General features: G+C 47.8%; 1 protein-coding gene across 3 annotated transcripts in view; it reads right to left on the reverse strand.

Moving 5' to 3' along the window:
• The window catches only part of FLI1 (Fli-1 proto-oncogene, ETS transcription factor), a 122158-nt gene that overhangs the window by 24422 nt on the left and 74242 nt on the right, over positions 1-23494 (reverse strand). For all 3 annotated transcript variants that reach the window (XM_040992676.1, XM_040992677.1, XM_040992675.1), the window contains exons 3-5: positions 21690-21844; positions 17901-18104; positions 6686-6751 (exon numbers count right to left, since the gene is read on the reverse strand). In XM_040992676.1, the coding sequence (XP_040848610.1) occupies positions 6686-6751; positions 17901-18104; positions 21690-21844 (425 nt within the window). The remainder of the gene's footprint in view (positions 1-6685; positions 6752-17900; positions 18105-21689; positions 21845-23494) is intronic.

The following is a 23494-nucleotide window of genomic DNA, read 5'->3' on the forward strand; positions in this document are numbered from 1 at the left end:
TCGCAATCCTGGGTGTTGTGTTGGCATCTGGTAAACTCTGAGAAAGAATGTGATGTGGAAGAACATTTGGTTGAGCAGTTAAGACATCAGTTGGGGAGCCGGTGTTAAATGGAGTGCCTGGGTTAAACGACCAGTTCTAGCTCCGGAATGAATTTTCCTGTGAATGCACACAATGGTGATGGGTCAAGTACTTGCGTCCGCATCACCTACGTGGCAGACTTAGATTCGGAGACTTGAGATTGAATCCTTAGCTTCTAGTTTTTGCCTGGGGCATAAATCAGTGAAAGAGAACTCTGTCTCTTTAATAAAACATTTTTAAAGTATTATCATTAGTTTTCAATAACAATTTTATTATAAATTTCATTGCAATACATTACGATAGTTTATTATTATTGTTAATACTAAACCTTCATTCAGCACTTGATGTCTCATTTACATTGTGCTACTGATGAGTACCGTACCATTCACGAAGGGACAGGATAATTCTCATTTTATATGAGGAAACTTCAGAAAGTCTACAGAAAGTGGTGCCCAAGATGTTGTAATTGATGAGCATGAGGTCTTCAAACAGATCATGAAATGTGCATGTCATGGGGGAAAAACCATGCAAGAATTTAAAAAGATCTTCTGTATCAAAGTACATTTCTTTTTATCTTTTGTGAACTTTTTGAACCTAAACGCCTTCTCCAGGGTCACGTGTGCGCCAGAGCTCCAGTTCTTGGTCAATAAGCTCTCAAGCTCAAGGGGGAACTCAACATCGGCCTTTGCCAGTTGAGAGTACTCAATCAAGATGTTGTAGGATGCTTCCACGAAGACACTTAAACTGCTGGTGTGAAAAGCAGTCTGGGCACTGGGAGGGGAGGGTGGAAAAGAGCAGAGGCTTGGATTTGAGTCCTGGTCTGCCTGAGGACCTAGCTGACCCTGAATGAACCCTGTGACCTCCTTGCATGTGATTTCAGTATCTACAGAATGAAGATGAGAATGATACTAGTCTTACTGGCTCAAGGATGCAAAGGATGTGAAAAAAAACTTGGCAGATAATAGAATCCTGAACAAAAGTAGTTGTTACAGCGCCAGAGAGGAGCTGGCCCTGATTAGTAAGGTCTCTAGTGATGGCTAGACATTTCACTGTGGAGGACAGAGGTCACCTCAACCCTCTCCTTCCTACACTGAATGAGGAAGCAGACAGACCTTTTATCCATTAGCCAAGCGGCTGCTGGAGATGGGATGCCACAGGCAGACACCAGCCGCAGTGGGGCTGTGGTTTAGGGGTTTCTCGTCCAACATTAGGCCCTGGGAGGCTCCCAGGCTGGGGCTAGAAGCTCAGCGCTCCACAGGCCCTGGGCAGGTTTATGAGTTCCAGGAGTTAATAAATGAGCAGCTCAATATCCTCTGCCTTTTGAACAGTCAGAGGTATTTAAACAGATTCAGCCTGAGCAGCTAAGGAAATGAGGGCTTAGGCATGCAAAGCAGCTCTGAAGAAGGGATTCCTACGTGCTCCCAGTACCGCAGAGAACCCTGGGAATGCCCCAAGGCAGGGTCAGCCCAGAAAAACAAAGTGAAGCTCAGATCTGTGACCAGGACAGCCTGGAGGAGGCGTGGAGGAGAGACAGTAGCCCCAGCTCCACAATGCAGAAGTCTTTGAAAGGCCACTTAGCTTCTAGAACCCCACTGCAGGGTCAATTTACCAAAACCATGCTTAATTTTCAGAGAACTAAATAAGGGCATTCAAGGCTAGAATTTCTGGAGCCAGTGTGACAGCACAACAGATTAAACCATTAGCCCACATCTGAGTACCACTTGGAGATCTGTCTGCTCCATTTTTGATCCAGCTTCCTGCTAGTGCACCTGGGAAGGTAGCAGAGGAAGGCTCAAGTACTTGGGTCCCTGATGGACCCAGTGGAGTTTCAGGGTGTACTCAATGAACCCAGATGGAGTTCCAGGCTTCTGCCTTCAGCCTGGTGTAAGGCTTAACCATCATAACATTCAATCAGTGGATGAAAGATCTCCTCTAGCCTCTCTCTCTCTCTCACACTCTGCCTTTCAAATAAATAAAACAATTATAACAAGATAACTGGATTTCTTAGATATAAAGTCAAAATCAAGGACAAGATCAATGACCATGAAGAAACAAACTAACTGTAACCATCCAGGCCCTCCACTCATCCATACCCTCATGATTTACCCATTGTTCTTGCTCTTCCTTGTCTGGGATGACAAAGGACCAGACAAGTCAAATGCAAGTGTCCAGCATTTAAGGAAGCGCGCCTGGGCCAGCCATGCGGGTACCTTTTCTGTCCTGGTTTGTGCTGTCAGGTGGGGCTTCTCAGGGCCAGCCACAGGCTAGCAGAGCAGTCTGGAGAGCGTGAGGGGCAAGCACAACGGGGAGTCACCGCAAATGCTGACTCAACTGGTCATGTGTGGGCCTGGGCATTAGCATTTTTAATTGATACTTTTGCATTTTTTGTTTCAGTAAAGTGTATATAAGATGGACTGTTTAAGCTATTTTAACTGGTCAGCTCAGCGGCCTTAAGTACATTCACATTGCTGGGTAACCAGCACCACCATCCACTTTTGGAAACTTCTCATCTCCCTATACTGGAATCTTCGGTCCCATTAAACAATAGCTCTCCACTTCTTCTCCCCAGGTCCCTGGTAACCACTATCCTGGTTTCTGTCCCCATGAATTTATCTGCTCTAGTTATGCTGTATAGTCAGAGTCATATGGTAGTTGTCCTAGGCCATCAGTTCTTTTTTACTGAGGTCTTCAGGTGATTCCCTATAATGTCCGGGAAGGGCAGTGCTGAGAACAGGTTGTATGTGAGTTCATCTTTGGGAACGAGAATAGTTAGAGATATGGATGGAGAAGATAGTGGGAAAGGTGCAAGAAAGAGAAAAACAATGCAAAAATACTATTCAAATCTCTGACCATATCCCATTTAGACTACTTGCTGCAATTGTGACAAGGCAAAGGTAGTTGGGATGGGAAGGCTGTATTCTTCAGAAAGATAATTTGAAGTGAGGGATGTAAAAAATACATTCAAGAGAGAAAGGGAGAGGACAGATTCTATCTTCTGATTTACTTCCAAATATGTATTAACTGGTGGGTCAGGGCCAGGCTGAAGTGGGAACTCACTCCAGGGCTCCCACAGGGTGGCAGGGACGCGACTCCTTGAGCCCTCCCTTGCTGCTCCCCAGGGTCTGCACTGGCAGTCACCTGCAGTCAGGATCCAGGGCAGGGAATTAAACACCTGGCACTGGAATAGCAAAGCATCGTAGGTGTCAAATGTTGAAGTGAGGGATTTTGAATCTGCAATGTGGGTTTGCATCCTTGCTCTGCTGCTGAAAGCTGTGCATCCTTCAGGGGGCCACTCATATTACAGAACCTCTCAGCCTTTGCGAAACAGTATTAGAAGCACCTTCCTCACAGGGATGTGGCAAGGAACAAAAGCGGAGCACATGCTAGTGCCCAGGATGCTGTAAGATGCTGTGTTTGCTGCTGGAAACGCTAAATGACAGCTTCCACTTCTGTGCACTAACCTTGATAAAGAAAGTCACAGAGGGAGTTTTGCTCAGGCTGGACCAACCCACATCCACAGACTATGTAAAGAGCTTAAAGACTGTTATGAATCCATTTTTTAAAATCCAGCTTTGTTTCCCTTAGAGGTGGCAGCCTTTTTCAAGAGATAAACTTGATGGGTATTTACCCCATCCTACAGTAAAAAGGCATTCTGATTTGATAAGTGCTTTGAAGACACATTAATAAACATCATCACTTTAGCTTCTTTCCTTTGTGCATGATGCCAGCACCTGCCCTTTGTGGAGTGTGCGCACGCGCGTGCACACACAGACAGCATGAGTGCTTTTGACAAACTCTGGTTTTGTTTAGACCTGTGTGTGAGGATAGGGCCAAAGCTGCATGATGCCTTCTCCTCCTGCCATTTAATATTTCCAAACTAAAGATAGCTATTAGAGTGGAGCACAAGACAGAGAAGAGAGAGAGAGGTGGGGAGAGGAGGGTGGAGTGAGGAGAGGGAAGCTGGCTAGCTTTGTCTTGCTAATGTGCTTTGTTTTTGCACACTGGGTCCCTGGGTCATTCATACAGAATCAGACTACCTCGCAAAGAGGGTGGGGGAGATGACAGCGGAGCAAGGCAGCACAAGTGCAGAGCTTTATGGGAGACAAAAGGTGCACCTGCAAAGCGCAGACTTAGTTGCCTCTAGAGGCCATGGCCGATGCTGGGAGATAAGTGCCCAGCAGTACCTGAATGAGGCCCTTGGCCACGTGCATTTGCCTGGATACTACAGCTAATTTATTTCAGAAGAGGGGTTGCTACCCAGCGGGACTGAACCACTTCTGCAATCAGCCTGAATGAGCTAGCAGCAGTACAAATGCACTCCCCAACACAAAAGAACCCAGGGAAGGAAGCGCTGGCAGGTAGAGGAGGGAGCCTGGTGCCGAGACCTTCAGTGAGGAAGGAGTTGGGTAGCAAAACACTGGAATTTAGCTGAGCCGATTTTGAAACTAAAACTTACGCTGAAACCCCTGTGTCGGAAGCACCCAGAGCTTCCTTGCTTCAGAGCTTCCTTGGCTCATTCTAACACTGTTTAGGGCCTCTCCACCCTTTCTTTCCTCCCTTCTCCAGTGATTTCTCTCTCCCTCTCTCTTCTCTCTCTCATCTTTTCTTCCAAGAACCAAGTCTCGAACTGTATGCAAAACAATTAGGGTATAGACACGAATCAACTTAAGTGTCCATCAAGGGTACAGAATCAATCCATCAATGGGCACAGAAAGCATGCTTTGTATTCACAGTGGAATATTATTTAGCCTATAGAAAGAATGAAGTCCTGTCTTTTGTATCAGTAGGGATGAGCCTGGTAGATAACATGCCACATGAAAAAAGTTAGGCACAGGAAGACAGTGTTGAACAATTACACTCACATGTGCAATCCAAACAAACTTTCTTTGTAGAAACAAAGAGAACAGTGGTTACTGGAGACTAACATGGAAAGTGGGAAAGAGCAATGAGAGATGATTCTCTTGATACCCAGTCACCATCCATAGGAAAATCGATGCTCACAGTCCGTAATAATGCAAGGTGCTTATCAAAGTAGCTAGCAGAGGGGATTCTGAGATTCGCCATAAGGAAATGACTGTTTGAGGGGATATGTGCACTGAGTACCACATTACCCATAAATACGTACGATCATTATGTCAGGTAAAAATAATAAAAAATTTTGTTTCAAAAATATGTAAAGCAAATCAAAGTGGAGAGAATGGATGTGTAGCCACGCTGTGACTCCTAGATGCCAAGAGTTGCAGAGCCAGTGCTGGACTCGGATTCAGCCCCTTACACGGCGGGAGATGAAGCCTCAGGGGACGAGGTGACTTCCCAAAGCATGTAAAGGGTGCCCTTCAGCCTCTACGCTCGAGTGTTTATTCACTGACATAAATTCTATCTCAGACAGCATGCAAGCTGCTCAAACAGGTCATCAGGTAAAATGTGACTGGTTGCAAGATCAATTTGTAGAATTTAAGTTTTCATGAAAAAATGCCACCCATCTGATTTGCAAAGACAAAACAACGGTATGGGTGTGGGGTAGTTCAGGAGAAAGAAGGAAATGAATAGTAACAAAGTTTTAAAGCAGCTTCGTGTGGCTGTGTATTTCCCCAACTGAAGGTTTTGGGTGATTATCAAGCTATAAGCTGTTAGCAGGAAACACAAAGTCCTACCTCATCAACCTTGGGTAAGACCCGTGGGAATCTTCGCCTCTCTGTTCACTCCATTCACCAGGAGGAACTGACCAGCCTCTTCCCTTACATTGTGTTACACTACTCAATACGCAATAAATAAAAAGTGATGCTTGCATCCCACCCAATAACAGGTCTCTCTCTCTCTCTCTCTCTCCCTCTCTCTCTCTCTCACACACACACACACACACACACACACACACACACACACACACACACGGAAGGAGAGAGGGTTGCAGAGTGGAGCATCCCCCCTTTGTTCTGCCAGTACCAGCAGCAGTTTCCCCCTGCTGGATTTACCTTTTGCCACAGGAAGACACTTTTCTGCCTTCCTGATTGCTAATTATTTATTCACCTGTGATTTCACAGTAAGTCTAGGAATCATGCTTAAATGTCTAAGGTACAACAGAGCCTTTAGCCACTCCCCAAAACATTATCTTATGAAGATGCGGGGAAAGGGAATTGTGTGGTATCTGTTAAGACCCCAGAGACAAGAATTACTGCTGGACCTGGCTTTGCCTGCCTCTCAACCGAAGTCGAGTTACAGAACCATCGCTTTGAACATGAACCCACGTCAATAGCATCTGTTGAGAAAAACTGTCAAGAGATGCACATGTTGAGTTCATTGTCATCAACTCAGAAAACTCCAGAACTTTTAGGCCTTGAAAGGACCTGGTTTAAGAACAACAAGTTTTCACTCATGGGGTGGCAACTTCAGAGTCTATCTTAATGATATGAGTACCAGACATTTTAAAACCTTATTGTATTTTTGCAAAGAGCTACACAAGTCGGAAGACTTTGGCTAGGATGCAAGGGGGAAAATGAGTGGAATAAGGAAGTGGGTACAGAGACATGAGGTTTTCCACTCCAGTCTTAAACTGCATCTCCCTGCGTGTTACCTGAGGAAGCTAATCCTGGGGGAGAACAGGCTCACCTTCTTTGACACTCAGCCGTGATGACTGGTCTGTGTGGGAGCTTGTATTGTAGGTCAGCAGTGAACCTGGAAGAAAGAACCGAAACAGGTCACAGGGGTAGGCATTTGGCCTCGTGCTTAAGGTGTCGATTAAGATGCTTGTGTCCCATAGTGGAGTAGCAGGGCACAACGCCTGGTTCTGTCTCCTAGTTGCAACTTCTGGCAAGTGCACATCCTAGGAGGCAGTGGATGGCTTAAGCCATTGTGTTTCCATCACCTAAGTGGTTAAATTCCTAGCCTCTAGTCTAGATCCCTGGCAGACCCTGGGGGCTGGGGTGAGGTATGGTACATCAGCAGGTGGGGCACTTCTCCACCCCCTTTTTTTTTTCTCTAACTGTCCGCTTGCCTGTCTCTGTGTGTATGTCTACTTCTCAACTAATAGATAAATAACTAAACATATATTTTAAAAACCCTGAACATCTTGTAACCAAAACCTTCTGAGACCAAGAGCAGATGAGAGCAGAAGAAGGGAGGGGCAGGAGTGGGCAGTGGGAAGAGGGCAGAGCCCACCACACCCCCTGGAGGATAAGGAACAAGCTGCTGTGATCCATTGCTGGGAACCTGGCATGCAGACTGTGGTGGCAGCTTCGTGGATGTCTGTCCTTCCCCCCCACACTGTGTGCATGTGGCAACTGACGTTGCATGTCTAGACTGGGATTTCTTCATCAGAAAAATGAAAGGAGTGAACCAGATCAGGCATTGGCGAACTGCTTGTCTCCAGGCCAGATAGTAAATAGTTGAGGCTTTACTTGCTGTCTACAGGGACTGTTGCAGTCTGCTTAGTTTTTGTTTCGTTTTGTCTGTGAGTCAGACCACAGTCCGTGGTCTGTGGCTTGCAGTCTGCATGTCTCCTGAAGAGAAGCTGGTCCCACTGCTTGATGCAATGATATCTGGATGCATGCACACGTGGGTTCTCTTACAAGATACGTGCCACTGGCATGTTGGGAGTTAAGAGGGAGTTCTTCCAAGCAGGAGAATTTGCCTCCCCTTGCTTCTGTCTGGGAGGAAACAGCTAAGCATCAGGAATAATGTGCTGACATGAGGGCAATGGGACTACAGTATCTGTGGGACACTGGATCCAGGAAGCCACACTGATACTGAAATGTACAGATGCTAGAGTCCCTGACAGGAAATAGCAGATGGGCATAGGACCTGTGTACCTCCTGGTCTGCACCTGACATCATCTCTAGGAGCCAGCAGTGTGGTGGAGTGAGTGAAGAGGTGCCCCTTCCAATACCAGCATCCCATAGGAGTGTCTGTTTGTGTCTTGCTGCCTCCACTTCTAATCCAGCTCTTTGCAATGGTCTAGGGGGAAAAGTAGTGAAGGATGGCTCAGGTGTTTGGGCCCTTGGTTTTGGCCTGGCTCAGTGCTAGCCATTGTGGCCATTTGGGGAGGGAGCCAGCAGATGGGAAATCTCTCTCTCTCTTTCTCTCCCTCCCTCTTTCTCTCTCTCTCCTTTCCTCTCTCTCTTTCTTTGTAGCTCTGACTTTAAAAACAAACAAAGCAAAGCAGAATAAAGCATCTCCAGGTCACTTACAATACCCCAGACAATCCATGTGCTCTGTAAACAGTGGCTGTGTTCTATTGGTTAGAGAATGTCAAGGAGGAAAAAGCAAGGCTGTACAAGCGCAGCACAGCTGCAGTGTTAAATGAATAAAGCATGCTGATGTAGAGAGCTGACTTTCTGACCTGTAATCTTTTAACATTAAACATCAATGCTTTCCTATGCTGGATCAGGTAGTAATTGGTGGTATTTTAAAGGGATTTTGTTGTTGTTGTTGTTGTTGCATATAAAACACAATTTCCTTGCTTTCTTCAAACTGGGCTTTTCCTTTGTTTTGCGTTAATTCCAGTGCTGTATTTGGTAATAGGCATTTTTGCGATTCTCCTGGGGAAATTGTACAGGGCCACTGGGACTGGGGTCTGCTTTGACAAAGGATGCCATAAACTCTCACACGTGTGTTTCGGGTGGAGGAAAAAGATTTTCTCAACAACCCTCTCCCCTGGTGTCCACGGCCAAGGGCGCCAACTGGGTGCCAGGCTGGGGAAGGGCTGTCAGACGCTTCTATTTTTAGTCTGCACTCATGACAGGGACACGGCGGCAGAGTCGCCGCCTCACCCAGCTGTGGGCGTTGGGCTGTGTGCCTCCCAGAAAATGTGTGTTCTAGCAGGCCAGACTGCAGGGAACAGAATTTTGTATGAATCCTCCTGCTGCCCAGACCCTCTGACTTCTGGCTTGGGTGCCTGTTTCTTTCAGCTCTGAAGCAGTTCCAGATGAAAACCAGGAGTGGGGGCGGGGCATGAGGTGGCTCTGCTATGGGGACTGCTGTTGCCAATGTGTGGCTATGTGGGTACCATTTTAAAACTGAGGTGGTCAAGGGAATGCGGGATCCAAGAACAAGTGACGTTTGGTTGTTCCTTCCTCCAGAACATCAAGGTCGAAGTGAGACTGGGGCAACTTCGTTTTACTATATAGTATGCCAATGAGAGCTTACAAAGAGGTCTTCCTCTGACCTCCGACTGGCTTTGTGAACTCCATCGTTCTGGGCCACAGGTCAGATGGGCTAATGATCATACCTGCCTGATGTGGTAGTTGTGAAGATTAAATAAAATAGGAGTGAGTGTTTGACACAGTGATTGAAACGGTGCTAAGGCCATCTGCATCCCACATCAGAGGCTCTGGGTTCAAGTCAGGCTCTGCTCTGGATTCCAGCTTCCTGCTAATGCTCACGCTGGGAGGCAGCACGTGATGGCTCCAGCACTTGGGTCTTCGCTATGTGGATACGTGTGGATGGGTTCCTAGCTCCTGACTTCCTAGGTCCTGGCTGTCGTGGGTATCTGGGGAGTCAATGAGTGGGAGATTTCTTTTTCTGTCTCTTTCTCTTTAATAGTAATAGCAATAATAATAATAAATCATTGTAGCTATGGTATTTGCTGCCTTCGTGTCCCTCTCCCACAAATGCCACACTTCTAAAGAAGAAAATCCTTTAGGCACCAGTTACCTGAGCATCAGTGTTGTCCTCTGAAGTTGGAGTTAGGAGTGGGTTCTGCTGCAATGAGAACTAATCCTCCAGGACCAGAAGGTGGATCAGAAATGGGACAGAATATTCCAAGAAAATTCAGAAGAACCTCCACTTCCTTGCAGGTGCAAAGAAAGAAAAAAAAATCCCTGTCTCAAAGCCCTAAAGGGCCTGAATCTTAAAAGCAGAGGAAGCCAAGAGCATGCAGCTTCCTAAACCATGTTCACTCTACTTCCCCCTTGCTGGAAGTTCTGTGGGAACATGTGAGTTCCACAGGAAACTCAGAAAGCCAAGAGAAGGGGTTGCACGACCTCTGGGAAGCCTGCATGAAATATCTATTTCATGGTAGCCTCAGCAAAGGATTTTGCCCTGAAGACTGGTTTTGGCTCAAGTTTCACTCCTAGAAGGAAAGGCCGCATGCCCTTAGCAGGAGCTGCCGGGGGCTGCTGGGCTCTCTCCCAAGGGACCCACATTCCAGCTCCTTTTGGATCCTTTTCTTAACCAGGGCCTCAGGCTATCGAGGGTGGCATGGCACACGCATTTCTTACAGGAACTCATTCTGGGGCGGCAGGGTCCTCCCCTGATTCTAGTCTTTGCATTTCTTTCTCCAGCTCTGAAGTTCTTTTTGGGCTCAGCCCGAACAGCTCTCAGCTGCCACGTCTTCCTGCACCAGTGGGTCAGAGTCAGTGGGCCATGACAGAGAGGAGGGAAGGCACGCGCATTTTGTACCAGACACTTTCCTTCTTGCTCCTCCCTGAGTCCCGGCAGGAGCCATGCAGAGCCAGTGTTGCCTCGTAACCCCTTCACGGACAAGGACATCAGCACTCACCAGAGGCACGTCCTTAGTGCAGCAAGATGCAGTGAGCAGAATCCCCTTCCCAGCCCCAGCCCAACACCCCCAGCAGTCTCCAGAATACGTGCAGGAAACAGGCAAGACCTGCAATGGTGTTGGGAGGCAGGGTGGGCTTGCTTTTGGGGAGGAGTTTGGTGGTGATGGAGAGAGGGAACTGGGGTTCCTCTTCTATTCCTTGGCTTGGGGGTGCTTACACAGGTGTGTGGATTCACACTGAATAATTCTTTGAGTTGCACATCTGTGAGTTCTGCACACCTCTGTGTGGTATGCTTCTATTCAAACACCTGTCTCCAAGGGCTAGCTTTATAGTACAGCAGGTCATGCTGCTCTGTGAACTAGCAGCCCATAGGGGTGCTGCTTTGAGTCCCAGCTACTCTACTTCTGCTTGAGCTCTCTGCTAACATGCCTACAGAGACAGTGGAGGATGCAGTTCCAGGCTCCTGGCTCAGGCCTGGCCTAGCCCTGGCGGTTGCAGCCATGTGGGGAGTGAATCAGAGATGGCAATCTCTCTCTCTCTTAATCTGCCTTTCAAATTAATAAATAAATCTTTACAAATGAAAACATCTGTTTCTTGGGTTCTTTGTTTACATAGGTAAACAAAAAAGTTCATGACATAAAATTTAAAAGAAAAATTTATTTTGGTGTAAAATATTTGAAATCCATGTATTTTTAAAATAACATGCATTTTCTATGAACTTGGTAGAGGATCTTGGTAGCAAGGACATAGGTATACAGGCATACATGTCAGTATGTCTATTTGGGGCGATCTTTGCTCTTAAAAAGCTTGAAGTGACTGCTGCCGAGCACGGACTGGCCTCCTCAAAGCCCAAACATAAGGACACAAGGGTTTTCTGCCTGTGAGCCTGTCTGTTGCTGGACAGTGTTCTGGGCCTAAAAGAAGACAGAAGCGGGCAGAAAGGGGGAGGCTTGCAGCTGGAGGGGCGGGGTGGGCAGAGTGCTGCCTGAAGCTTGCTTCAGCTCCACAGCTCTCTACCCAACCTGCTTTGCGCCTGGGACACCTGGAGCAGGGCCTCAGGGTCCCCATGCCAAGGCCTTTGTTTGCAACCTTGCTGTTGCCATAGAATTCAACAGTGCCCGCTCACGGGCAGCCTATTGAACACGGGTCTCCCTTTCTGCGTGCTGAGTCAATAGCGCAGGGCTGGCTCTATCTCCACTCTTTCAACAACAGGCCTGGCTGGCTTCTGAGTCCAGGGCCCTCGGGGCCCTTTGTTCTGCTGGAATCCCAGCCTCCTTTCTCGGTCAGCTTGGGGCCTGGAAGGGATAAGACTTCACCCCAGCTTAATTGCCAGACCCCCTCACCTTTGCCTGACCAGCTGAGACTGCAGGTGGGAACAAGACAGCATGCAAAATGTGTTTTTCATTAGGTTTAAATTAAAAATGGGAATCAAGATAGATATCTTTTTGGTGGACTCCTTTTCACACAATATATTTCACCCTCTTGAGCTGCCACCGTTTGAATATGCAATTCCTTAGTATTTTCCTCCAGGTCAGACCCCAGATACCTACCAACCCAACTCATTTATAAAATGAAGAAGGGCTCTTTCTCTTCTGCCTTTGTCCCCGCGCCACCTATTGGGTTCCCAGACAATCCCAAACTCCTCATACTGGCCCTGAGTTTGAGCTGCCAGATGGGGTCTTTGAGTCCTCTTCCAGTCTCACCTCTCCCTCCCACCCAATGCTGCTGCTCTCTGTGTGGGGCAGCAGGCACACCCTGTGCACACTTCAGGCCCCCAAGGAGGGGAGATGTGGGGACAGAGGACAGGGTCAGTTGAGGCATACATTTAACTTAATCTGACTCATTCCAGAAGCCACGAGAAAGATTTTGGAGCGGATTTATCTCTTGGTGTAAATAAAACCAGAAAAGAGGCCTGGCTTCTCACACAGCAGCTGGAGGAGTGAGGCCAACTCCAAGAGGAGACGTGGTGTGTGGGGTCTTTTGATGCTGTCTGGTTCTGGGCAGCTTGGGCAAGGGCAGACACATCCTCAGCCTGGGATGGGCCTGGCTAGAGGCTTAGGGTGGCTGAAGTGCCAGGTGTCAGTTGTCTTGCCTTTATTATCTTTTAAAATAAAATTGTTTATGTATTAGAGAGACAGAAACAGAGATTTCATATCCCACACTCTGGCTCACTCCCCAAATGCCTACCAAATGGCCAGGATATGGCCAGATGGAGACCAGGGACCAGGAACTCAATCTGAGCCTTCCACATTGGTGGCAGGGACCAAGTATCTGAGCCTCCACAAGTGCTCTCTGGGACGTGTATCCTCAGGAAGCTGCAATCAGGAACAAAGCTGGGAGTTGAATGCAGATACCCTGGTATAGGATGTAAGTGTCCTAATTGGCATCTTAATTGCTATTGCACATGCCCACCCTGGTTTAATTTTTATATTTAAAATAATTGCTTGAGAAGCAGAGAGAAAGATAGAACTTCTACTTGCAGGTTCATTCTCCCAATTATCCAAAACAGGCAAGAATCTGCCAGGCTGGTCACTCAACACAAGTCTCCTACTTGGTTGGCAGGGATGTAAACGCTTGGACTAGTATGTGCTGGTTTCCCAAGGTCTACATTAGCAGAAGCTGAAACTGAGAATTGGACCCTGAACTTGAACCCAGGAACTGGGATTCTACCATCTTAACTGCCAGTCCAAACACCTGTCTTTGCCTTAGCTTTAAAATAGGGATTATAAAAAGTTGTCCACATGCTGGCCACAGGGGGGCATCCTGTCTATGTAAAGTGAATGGCATCTGGTCAGATACCTGTCCAAGCCCTTGGGCTCTCCAGACCAGAATGGCCCCACATATTGTGGGTACCAGCACACCTCGTCCTGGAATGACAAGAGTGGGTGATGCTCACATGGCTGTTCACTCTGGGCAGCTGGCATGCCCGGGCAGGAAGAGCAAGCCACTCTAGGCAGGCCAAGTATCTCCAAGGCTTCCCGACTCTCAGAATGGTTGCAGGGGGCTGTTTCCCTTCCACCGTGGACAACACATTTTGTAAGTTCAAAATTTGGCATATAACAGTTCAAAGTTTAGCTTCTTCTCAGATAACAAGAAAATATGGTCAATGTCTTTTTGTGAAAGGTCTGATACTAGATCTCCTTATCCTACAAAATGCCTCGTCTTCAGCTAACATCCAGAAATACCAGATGAGAGAAGCACCAAATCTTTGACACGTCTGACTTAAGCCCTGGGCTCTTGTCCTTGATTCTCCTGTACTGGCTTTGCCCCACACAGGTCTCCAGCTATGTTGAGAATCTCAGCTGTTCTCCTTCCACCTCTTCCCAAAGTGGGGAACTCCACTCCTGCTCGCCCCAGCTAAATGACAAGGTAACAAAGCACAAGGACTCAGCACCCTTCCTCTATTCCTGACTCGGTCACTTCATCCTCTTTCCCAAGCACCGACCTTGCATTTCAGCACAAAGCATCCACTGGAAGTCAGTTTGGGAAATCAGCAAAGGAGCCCAAGATGAGCTGCTCAGCACCAGGTAGTCCCCAATGACCTTGGGACCAAGAGTCAGTACCCATGCCTTCCTGTGATTATGCATGCAATCAACTATAACCCAGCATCGGAGGGGCCCAGAAATGCACCTCCAAGGTCAGGATTCATGACAAAGGAATGGGAATCAAAACCGTTTTTCTTGACATTGAATCAATTTAAGTCCAGGTCTTTCAAAAGATTATCATGAAATTATGTTGGGGCATGTCGCTTTTTAAAACTTTGTTCAACTATCTGAATTTTTGCTTTCACATGTATACCTATCAACACTCAGACCACTTTACTGCGTGAGTCTTTTTATGCAATGTGGTATCATGAACACATCTCTGGGTTTGGCAGTAGACTCAATTTTGCAGCAGAACCAAGTCCCATCTTGCAGCACCCTGCTCTTTACCCATTGTGTCCCTGCTTCTGGGGCTTCATCCTACATTTGCAATTGCCTTCTGTGTGTGTGTGTGTGTGTGTGTGTGTGTGTGTGTGTGTGTGTGTGTGTGTGCTGGGATTTGCCTTCTCTCTACTCTGGAGATTTGCAAATCAGCCTCTTTCTAGAAACTTCATATTCTAATGCCTTTGGTGGCATCTTCCTTAATGACCATCAACATTCTCAGGGAAAAAAAAAGCCATCCACCTTATATCTTGCCACCCACAAATATCAGCCTCTCCCCCCTCTCCCTCCCCACCTGCTCACTGCTTTGTCCTTTGTTCCCTATACTCCAGTAGAAGAAAGTCAGGCAGATGATTAGACACACATGACTGAGGAGGGGCCAAGAAACCCGCATGGGGGGAAGGGGACCCAGGGCCTCTTTCCTCTGTTGGGCCCAGCTTAAGACTGTCCACTCTACACTTTAGCTTGTAATTAACACAACTCTCAGATGTCAATTACAAATGCCAATCATGAGTGTCACGTCCATGTCACCAGCCAATGCCCTTGGTACCTTAGTGGTAAAGGTGCCAAACCAGGAAGACAGGTTTCCATGTTCTTCCTACTGGCCCTTTCTGTCTTGGAAGGCATTCCCACAAACATATGCTTAACTGTGCTTACTTCTATCTCTCTGAGGTGTAATTCCTTACTCCACTGGTGAAAATGAACTTAGGCAAGCCAGGTGCCACTGGAGACGAAAGGTCTCCTGAGGTTACCAGTGACCGAAAAGTCTCCCTCTCCTGGGCCTTCTGAGTGGCAGATCTTGGTCTCACCTCAGTGTCTGTGGCTTGAATTCTTGCTAACAGGAAGTCCTAGCAGGGACTTGGGTTGTTGATGGGGCAGCCAGAAAGTAGGGCCTGTGGTCACATGGCCTGAATGGGCTTTCCCCACCTGGAGTTAGAATGCACTTGAACATCCTGCCAACTAGGGCCTCTTCCTCAGAACCCTCAATTCTTGGGCCCTTTGCCCACATAGCATATGTTCTCCACACCACTCCTGTCACCTCTTGTCCCATCAAGCAGGCAAAAAGCTGAGGGGCCCTTCAGTCCTCCCCTGCACGTGACTTGAGGAGAAGTAGAAAAGGCAGAAGTGATTCCTGTTTCATTTTGCTGGTCTCTCCTTCCCTCACCCAACCTCTGCACGCTCACTTCCACCCCTACTCTACCTCGATTATTGCAGGACTCTGCTCAACAGACTTTATTTTGTGTTTTTGTTTTGTTTTGTTGTTGTTGTTGTTGTTTACAAATTCTTCAAGGCTCAGAGCTTCAGATGGTTAGAAATGGTGAATTATCCCAAGCTCAGAAAATCTGGTGGAAAGTTACCCTCTTTGTTGAATGCCTTATTTTTTGGGCTGGTCTCATGTTGTAGCATGGTGCTGACACACACTGTGTCATCCTTTCATATCCACAGATTAGCAGCCACTTCAGAGGGGTGAGCAGAGAGCCTGGAGCCCCAGGGGTAGCATTCGGTTAGTATGTGTGACCTCCTATTCTGGGCCCTGGAGAACCCTACCACAGGAGCCCTGGATTATAAAGACGCTCAGTTAAAGACCCACGGAGCAATGGAGAGCCAATGAGAAGCCAGGAGAACCCTGGGTCCCCAAGGAGCTGTCCAAGATCGCAGCTCTAAAGGGACTTAAAATCTTCAAACACTTTTCCAAAGCTTGACCCCAGCAAGCCTTGGTGTTTGTAGCCGATACAGTATCCAGAGACTGCCCAGCCATCTTGGGATGCAGCTGACAGAAAGCCCTCATCTGATAGAGCCCTCATCTGTCTTCTGTGCGGCTGTGCACACTGTCCCTGGTGCCTTTGTCCCAGGCCACAGCACCAGTCATTAATTCTTGGGCATACCCATGTGCCACTCGGCTTGGATGTCTGTTGAGCTAAGCTTGAGCTCCTCAACAATCTCCATCCTCTGCATTGTGACATTTACCTCCCTTCTTCTCTCCTTCCCTTGCTTCCTTCCTTCCTTTTAAACATTTATTAATTTATTTTGAAAAGCAGATTAAGAAGAAAGAGAGAGATCCCCAATCTACTGGTTCACTCTCCAAAAGGCCAAGACAGCCAGATCTTGGCCAGGCTGAAACCTGGAGCTAGGACCTTCATCTTCATCACCCACATGGGTGGCAGGGACCCAAGGATTTGGGCCATCATCTGCTGCCTTCACAGGTTCCTTAGCAAAAAGCTGAATGGGAAGCAAGGCAGCTTGCTCTTGAGTTGGCACTCCCGTATGGAAGGCAGGCATTGCAAGTAACGCCTTAACTTGCTGTTCTAAAACATGAGCTTTTTTGGAACATTCTGTATCAAATGAAATTGACACCAAATGGATGAGCTCTTGGTGCTAGGAACCGAACTTTATGTTAGAGAATACAGCAAAACTGTCTTTTTTCTCTCTCTCTCTCTTGAGTACACCCTTTGTAAAGATGAGTCCATTTCCCCAGCTGTACCAGGAGAAAACTTCCACCAGACCCTGTCACCACTGCAGCATCAGAGAGTCCCTGCTTAGCAAAGGGTGCTGGTGGCACTGCTGTGGAGTGCCCAGAGAACCTCAAAGACAAGAGGAAGTTAACATGACATTACTAAATTCACAGGGAAGTGGGATGAGAAGATACATTGATCTTGGTGTAAAAAATTTTTTTTTGAAATCTATGTACATAAAGGATATTTACAAAAAATTCATGGAAAATCAGGGCAGGCATTTGGTACAACAACTAAGACGCTGCTTGAGGTGCCTTCGTCCCATATTGGTGCTTGGGTTCAAGTCCCAGCTCTGCTCCATCTTCTAGCTTCCTGCCAATGTCCACCCTAGAGGCAGTGGTGATGGCTCAAGCAATTCCAGGTGGAAAATTGGAATTGAGCCCTGTCCTTTGTTCTTGGTTCTTGTTTTGGCTTGGCCCAGCCTCGACTGTTATAGGCACAGGGCAAGAAGCAGATGGGAGGTTGCTCTCTCCTTCTTTCTCTCTCTCTATATATACTTTTCCAATAAATAAAAAATAAGATTCATGGAAAATACATGTCATATGAAACTATATGGGTTTCAAAATTTGTTGCATCTAAATAAACACATCTTTGCATTCCAATTTTTTTTTTTGTGATATTTTTTGGTAAACTTCCAAGACTTTAAATCTCAAATCCATGAACTCAAAGATTCCTGCAAGAAATTTAGATTGTTATTTAGAAAAACACCTTCTGGTGGCAGAAGGTTCTAGAAAGGAATTCTCAAAGGAAGAGCATCACTGGTCTCTGGCAGAACACGCCCACCCCTCAGATTACAGATCCCCATTTTTCTTCATCCCTCTTTCACCACTCCAGGCCTGTGTCTGGAATTCTGCTGCCCACCTGCCTCACGGCCCAGGGCTACACTTACTTTCCCTGAGGTAACTGAGGTGTGACAACAGCACTTCCGTGTTGTAGACGGAGGTGGCGCGGAGAAAGTCCTCCTTGTTCATTTTGCATAGCTCCTTGCCGTCCATGTTCTGAAAAAAGGACGTGTCGATCTCCATCAAGCCGTATTCCTTTATTGCCCACTCCAGCCACTGCCGCACATGCTCCTGCGTCCACAGTGTGGGGTCTGCAGGAAGAAAGGCTGGTTAACAAGGGTGGCCTGGGAAGCCCCTCTCCCCAGGCTCTGGGTCTCTGTCTTTTTGTCCCGCTTCTCTCTTTCACCACCTCTCCATCCCTTTCCTCTGTCGCTCTCTTCCTGCCTCTCTGTCTTCTTATTCTCTCTGTTTCTGTCCCCCACCTCTCACATTCTCTCCCCTTCCCCACTATCTCTTCTCTCACCTCCATCCCTCGTCTTTCTTTTTCCCATTCCCTCTCTCCCCTTCCTCATTTTGTTTCATTCCCTTTTCTCTCTTGCCCTTTTCTCTGTTCTCTCCCTCTCTCCTTTCTCAGAGTTGGTTCCCTTCTAGCTGGTCTCCATAGAGGATCTATTTGACTCCGCAACATTGAGGAGCTTCTTAGCTTCCTCACTGTAAAGTTTTTCAGGGGTAGCAGCTAAGACCTTTGCCTGAGCAATCGTGGCGTCAAGGTGAGACAACAGATCCACAGTCCAGGGAATATTAGTGACCCTAGGGTGTGTGTGTGTGTGTGTGTGTGTGTGTGTGTGTGTGTGTGTGAGTGTGTGAGTGTGTGTGAGTGTGATTGGCAGGTGAATGCTCAGAGCCAGTCACACATTCCTATGGATGCCATAGGAGGCACTCAGGTCATACCACTTAGGATGGGCAGGACCCCAGATCATCACAGCCCAGTGATCCTTGAGAGATCCCAATCTCCACAAGACCGTGAGGGAGAAAGGCACACACTAAGCCATGGATTCCCTGGTGATCATTCAAGGTCTCGGCCTCCAGCTTCTACAGAGTCTGCTTTATGTAGCAAGTTTATTTTGCAGACATGTCTTCCAGTCAACTCCTAGCTTTTGTCCTACAGAGTTTCTTCAACCAGGAACCAGATTGGGAGGCCTAAGAGTTTTACAGGTGAGAACCTGGAGGACAGCTGCTTGGATACACAGCCAGGTGTCCAGCATCAAGCCATGCAAAGAGGCAGATGCTGAAATGGTGCTCAAGGTGGAGGGGCTGTTTAGGATCCAAGGTCCCAGGCTCTTGCCTTGGGCAATGACAGCTCACACTGTGGCGGGCTTGCTTTGTGCCAGCTACTCTTCATGACTCCTCTACACTTACCAAGGAAATCCTGCAAAGGGGGTTTAATCATCCCCATTTTACAGAGGGATAGTAGAGTCTTGGGAGGCCCACTGCTACTGAGCACCCTGGCTGGGATTCCAACAGAAGTCCTCTGGGGATTCGCTTCAAGAGGCAGGCCCCTTCTGGTCTTAACTTACCTGTGACATTCCCTGTTCTTGGGCCCCAAACCAGAGCTTCTCCAACACGTCATTGTGCAAGTATGCATGCCTGTCTCTGTTGCAGATAAATTCCCTGTTTTGTTTGACTCTTTTATTCTCCAGAAGCAATTAGGCATGGGCCATTGGTAAATGGTAATAATTTTGCACCATTTCACAATTTTCAAGAAAAATGTCCTGGGGGAGGATTGGATTATGCAGCATATTATTTCATCCTCTCCTCCTAATTCTTCACTTTGAGTATCCACGACCTCAAATTCAATTTTACACTATATATTTTATTTATTTTATTATTTCCTCTTTTGCTTTGGGCTGTATCACAATATTATTTCTCTCCCTCTACTGCACAATGAGTTATAAATCTTGCACTCCGGATCATGCTAAACTCTTCCAAATGTATTTCCTGGATGATTTAGTTCTAGTTTCTTCAAATCCGAATGTGGGGTGGGTGATTAACTAGGGCGCTGGTTTATGCTTGTCTTAAAATCCCATCATAAATTCAATCGGATGTTCCACTAATGTTTTATGGCCTTGATTTGTGGACAGGCTCATTTGAGCCTTCTCCTTGTGTCCAGGAGCCTGGCCTGGGAAAGTCAGAATGTTGCAGGAGAATGTGTTGAGATTTAGCCAGCAAGATCATGAAGTTAACCCATCGCCCGTGAACTTACTGTGCACAGTACTTTGAAGACTGCTTGTACGAATTTACGCTATTTGCCTTATCTTGGTTATAGTTTAGTCAGCTCATTAGGGTCAGGCATTTTGCTAGTCCTTCTGAAAGCATTTCAACACCCATAAAGAGTTGGAAGGTCCACCAATCAATCTGGCCACTTCTGTCCTCTCTCCATGTCCCTTTCCCAAAATGACCACCAAAATGAGATGGTACCAACAGTTACTTCAGAAGTACTCCTGGATCCTCTAGCATGTCCGTTCCTCAGAGTTTTCTTTCTACGCTGATAGCTCTCTGACTAGAGCAGATGATTTTGAGACCATTTAAGCCTGGTGAGGTTCAGTTCTGCTCTGGGGAGAGCAGAGAGAGGCTCCCACAAGGTTTGCTTACTGGTGGGGTTGTTGTCTACTTTCTTTGGGCTGGTCTTTGCCAGCTGGTCTCCTAAAGGAGCTGGGATTGTGAGGTAGCCTGTGCAGGTTTCATGGTGCCAGGCAGCTGGGAGAGGCCTCTATCAATGGGAGCACCTCCTCCTCCTCCTTTGTTAGCAAACAAGCTTGTGGGAGAGGGGACACAGTGATGCTTCCCAAGCAGAGTTTAAATCCTCTCAGGCAAAGAAACACCACCCTTTCCCCAAGCTCTCCTCTCCTGCTTCGCTCTTGCCCACACCTGCTGTCCCTGGTCACATTGAAATTGGCCCAAAGTCCATGGATGCCACCATAGTTCCAGGAGCTGGTGAGACACTGCTTCCTACAAAGCAACACAAGGCATGGCACAGCCAAACCTTCAGACCAACAGATTCCCTGGCACCTTCTCAAAGAGAGGTCTACCTATTTGCCTCCAGACACAGCTGCACTTGCATCTTTACAGGTGCAAGGGGTTTGTATCATTTTAGCCAAGATCAGTTTTAATCCTTGCCCTTTCACTGTCTTGCTCCTTCTCCCTGGCACCGACTCCACACATGGCCATGTCTACCCCATGCTATGCCTGGACGGCTAAGCTTGCCAGTGCTGGCCCAGGCAGAGTGCCTGGATGACAGATCCAGGGATTGAGACGATGATTGTATTTTCTGTAACCAAAAGCACCAATACCTAGGAAAAAGAGGCTATTTTTACATAATGACATAACTCGTGGGACACATGGGACGGCACTCCATGTGTTAAATATAGTTATTTCTATTTTGAAACTGAAAAGCTGGCTGTAATTTTGGAAAGGTGGAACCCAGTTGGTGCCAGGAAGTCCATGCCTAAAGGGAAGGACAGGCCTCAGTGGCCACCCTCCTCCTTACAGGCAAGCTCAGCCACGCTGGGGAGCCAAAGGACTCCTTCTGGGCTGTGGCCGGTGGCCTGGCCTGCTCTGCTGCCTCCCAAGGGACCAGGCTGCTGATGCAGACTCTGAGGTGTGATCTGTTTCAGGTGGGACTTTGGGAATTAGCAATTCAGGGCGACCCTTGGTGGCTGTGTCTTGGAGGGCAGCTAGGGAGGAGGTAGGCTGTGCAGATTTCTGGATTTTCCATTTCCATAGGCTATGGAGAAGTAGGAGCAGGTAAATGTTTCCTTCATCGTCAGGGGACAGGCTCATGCTTCCCTCTAAGAGAGTAAGGGAAGGAAGATTCCCGCAGCTGGTCCCTGAGGTACCTGCGGGAACGATGACTCTTCTCTCGTTGGTGGTCATGTTGGGAGGAGGGGGGCCGTTCTTCTCATCCATGTAGTTGTTGTAGTTCATGGGGTTGGCCTCGCTTCCACCCACCAGCTTGCTGCATTTGCTCACGCTGCAGTCCACTGGTGATTCCCTAGAGCCAGAGGAGACAGGGCCCAGAAAGTCATCACGGATGGGACAGGTGGCCCCGGGCTTCTGAGCTAAGGCCCCAGCAGCTCAGATGCGGGATGAGCCACTTCCCAGCCCCATGTGGTAGAATAACCACATAAGGATGCCCTACTTCAGAGCCCAGCCTGGCCCTATCCTTGTGGCACCTAAAAGCATTTGCAGCTCCTCAGTGCCCTCAGACTCAAGTCCAAGCCTCACCAGCTGGCACCACAGCTTCCCTTCAATTCCCACCTTGCCTGGCACTCCCTGTACCTAGATATGTCTTTTTCACCATCTCAGAGCCACTCAGCATCAGCCTTGGCTATGGCACATGTCACACTGGGCAGTAGCATGTCAGTGCCCTGCCTGTGCTGGGCTATGAGATGGTCTTACCATACACAGAGTGAACGATGGATGTTATTTGCGTTGCACTTAAATCATTGTAGCGCATTTCCCATACACACTGTTACAGCTGAATTTCCCAATCACCCTCCAGCATGAGCCTGCCAAGATTTCTTATCTCCCTTTCACAGTTAAGGAAACCAAGCTGAGGTGGTGTCTGGCTAGGCTGTACACAGCTAATGATGGAGCAAGCAGGACTAAGAGGGCTTCAGGACCAAGTTTCCCTGTCACCACAAACATGCCAAGGAGACCGGGAATCCAGGAATGCCCACATGGCTGTGACAATGTGGCATGCAGCCACTGTCAGTTCTGGCTACCAAGCACACAAGGAACCAACACAGAAATTCACAAGGAAGAAAGCGGTTCATTCAGCTCAATTCAGCAGCAACATTTTTTTTTTTTTTTTTTTTTTTTTTTTTTGCAGAGGGGATAACACACCTGTCTGGAGACCTGCATTGACACCCACCTGTGGCCACAGGGCACCCCAAAGCTGGCGGGTGGGAGGGACACACCTTTGTATCCTGGCCTGCTCCCACTCAGCCCCTCTAGCAGTAGCAGCAGCAGCAGAACCAATGAGAGCAGGGGCCCAGCAGAGGCTGTAGCCACAGTTATCCAGAGCAGGAAGCCTCGGTTCTGGCAGCCTGGGAGACATCCAGTTCCCTCAAGAGCTCCAATCCCAGCCTTCAGACCCAGGTCAGATAAGGTTCAGATTGCAGCCTCCCAACCCAGGCCACAGAGCCTTTCCAGACGTTCCACAATCGCTCTGCCGTGGGCATGGACGGCCGCCGCAAGGCCCCAGACGGCAGGGCTGTGCCTGAGAGGGACCCACCCTGTGCCGTAGGCAGAGGCAGTCGAGAGCTACCACCCACCAGGAGGAGGGAGACCAGCCCTGGGCTTCCAGACTCAGGCCGGGTGGGGAGGCCTGAACACACTCAATAAAGAAAATTAAATGAATTTGTTTCTTAATCTGAAAGGAAAAAAAATATTGAAGATCACTTATCATAGCTGGGAGATAAATGCTCCACTGAGATATTAGAAGTCAGACGGTAATTTTTTCCTGATGTCTTACAGAGGGGAACATGGGCTGAAAATGAAAATAAGATGTATAACTTACACATGTTAGAATTTAAGGTTTTACTATTCGCCTACTGTTTTTCCAGGCAGAGAACCAAGAACCAGCCGTCAGAGTCCCAGATTGCTGAAGGTTTAATGTCCCCGTGGCAGGCGGAGGGGA

The sequence above is a fragment of the Ochotona curzoniae genome, unplaced genomic scaffold, assembly GCF_017591425.1.
Source record: "Ochotona curzoniae isolate NIBS_2020 unplaced genomic scaffold, NIBS_Ocur_1.0 contig_832, whole genome shotgun sequence".
NCBI classification, from domain to species: Eukaryota; Metazoa; Chordata; class Mammalia; order Lagomorpha; family Ochotonidae; genus Ochotona; species Ochotona curzoniae.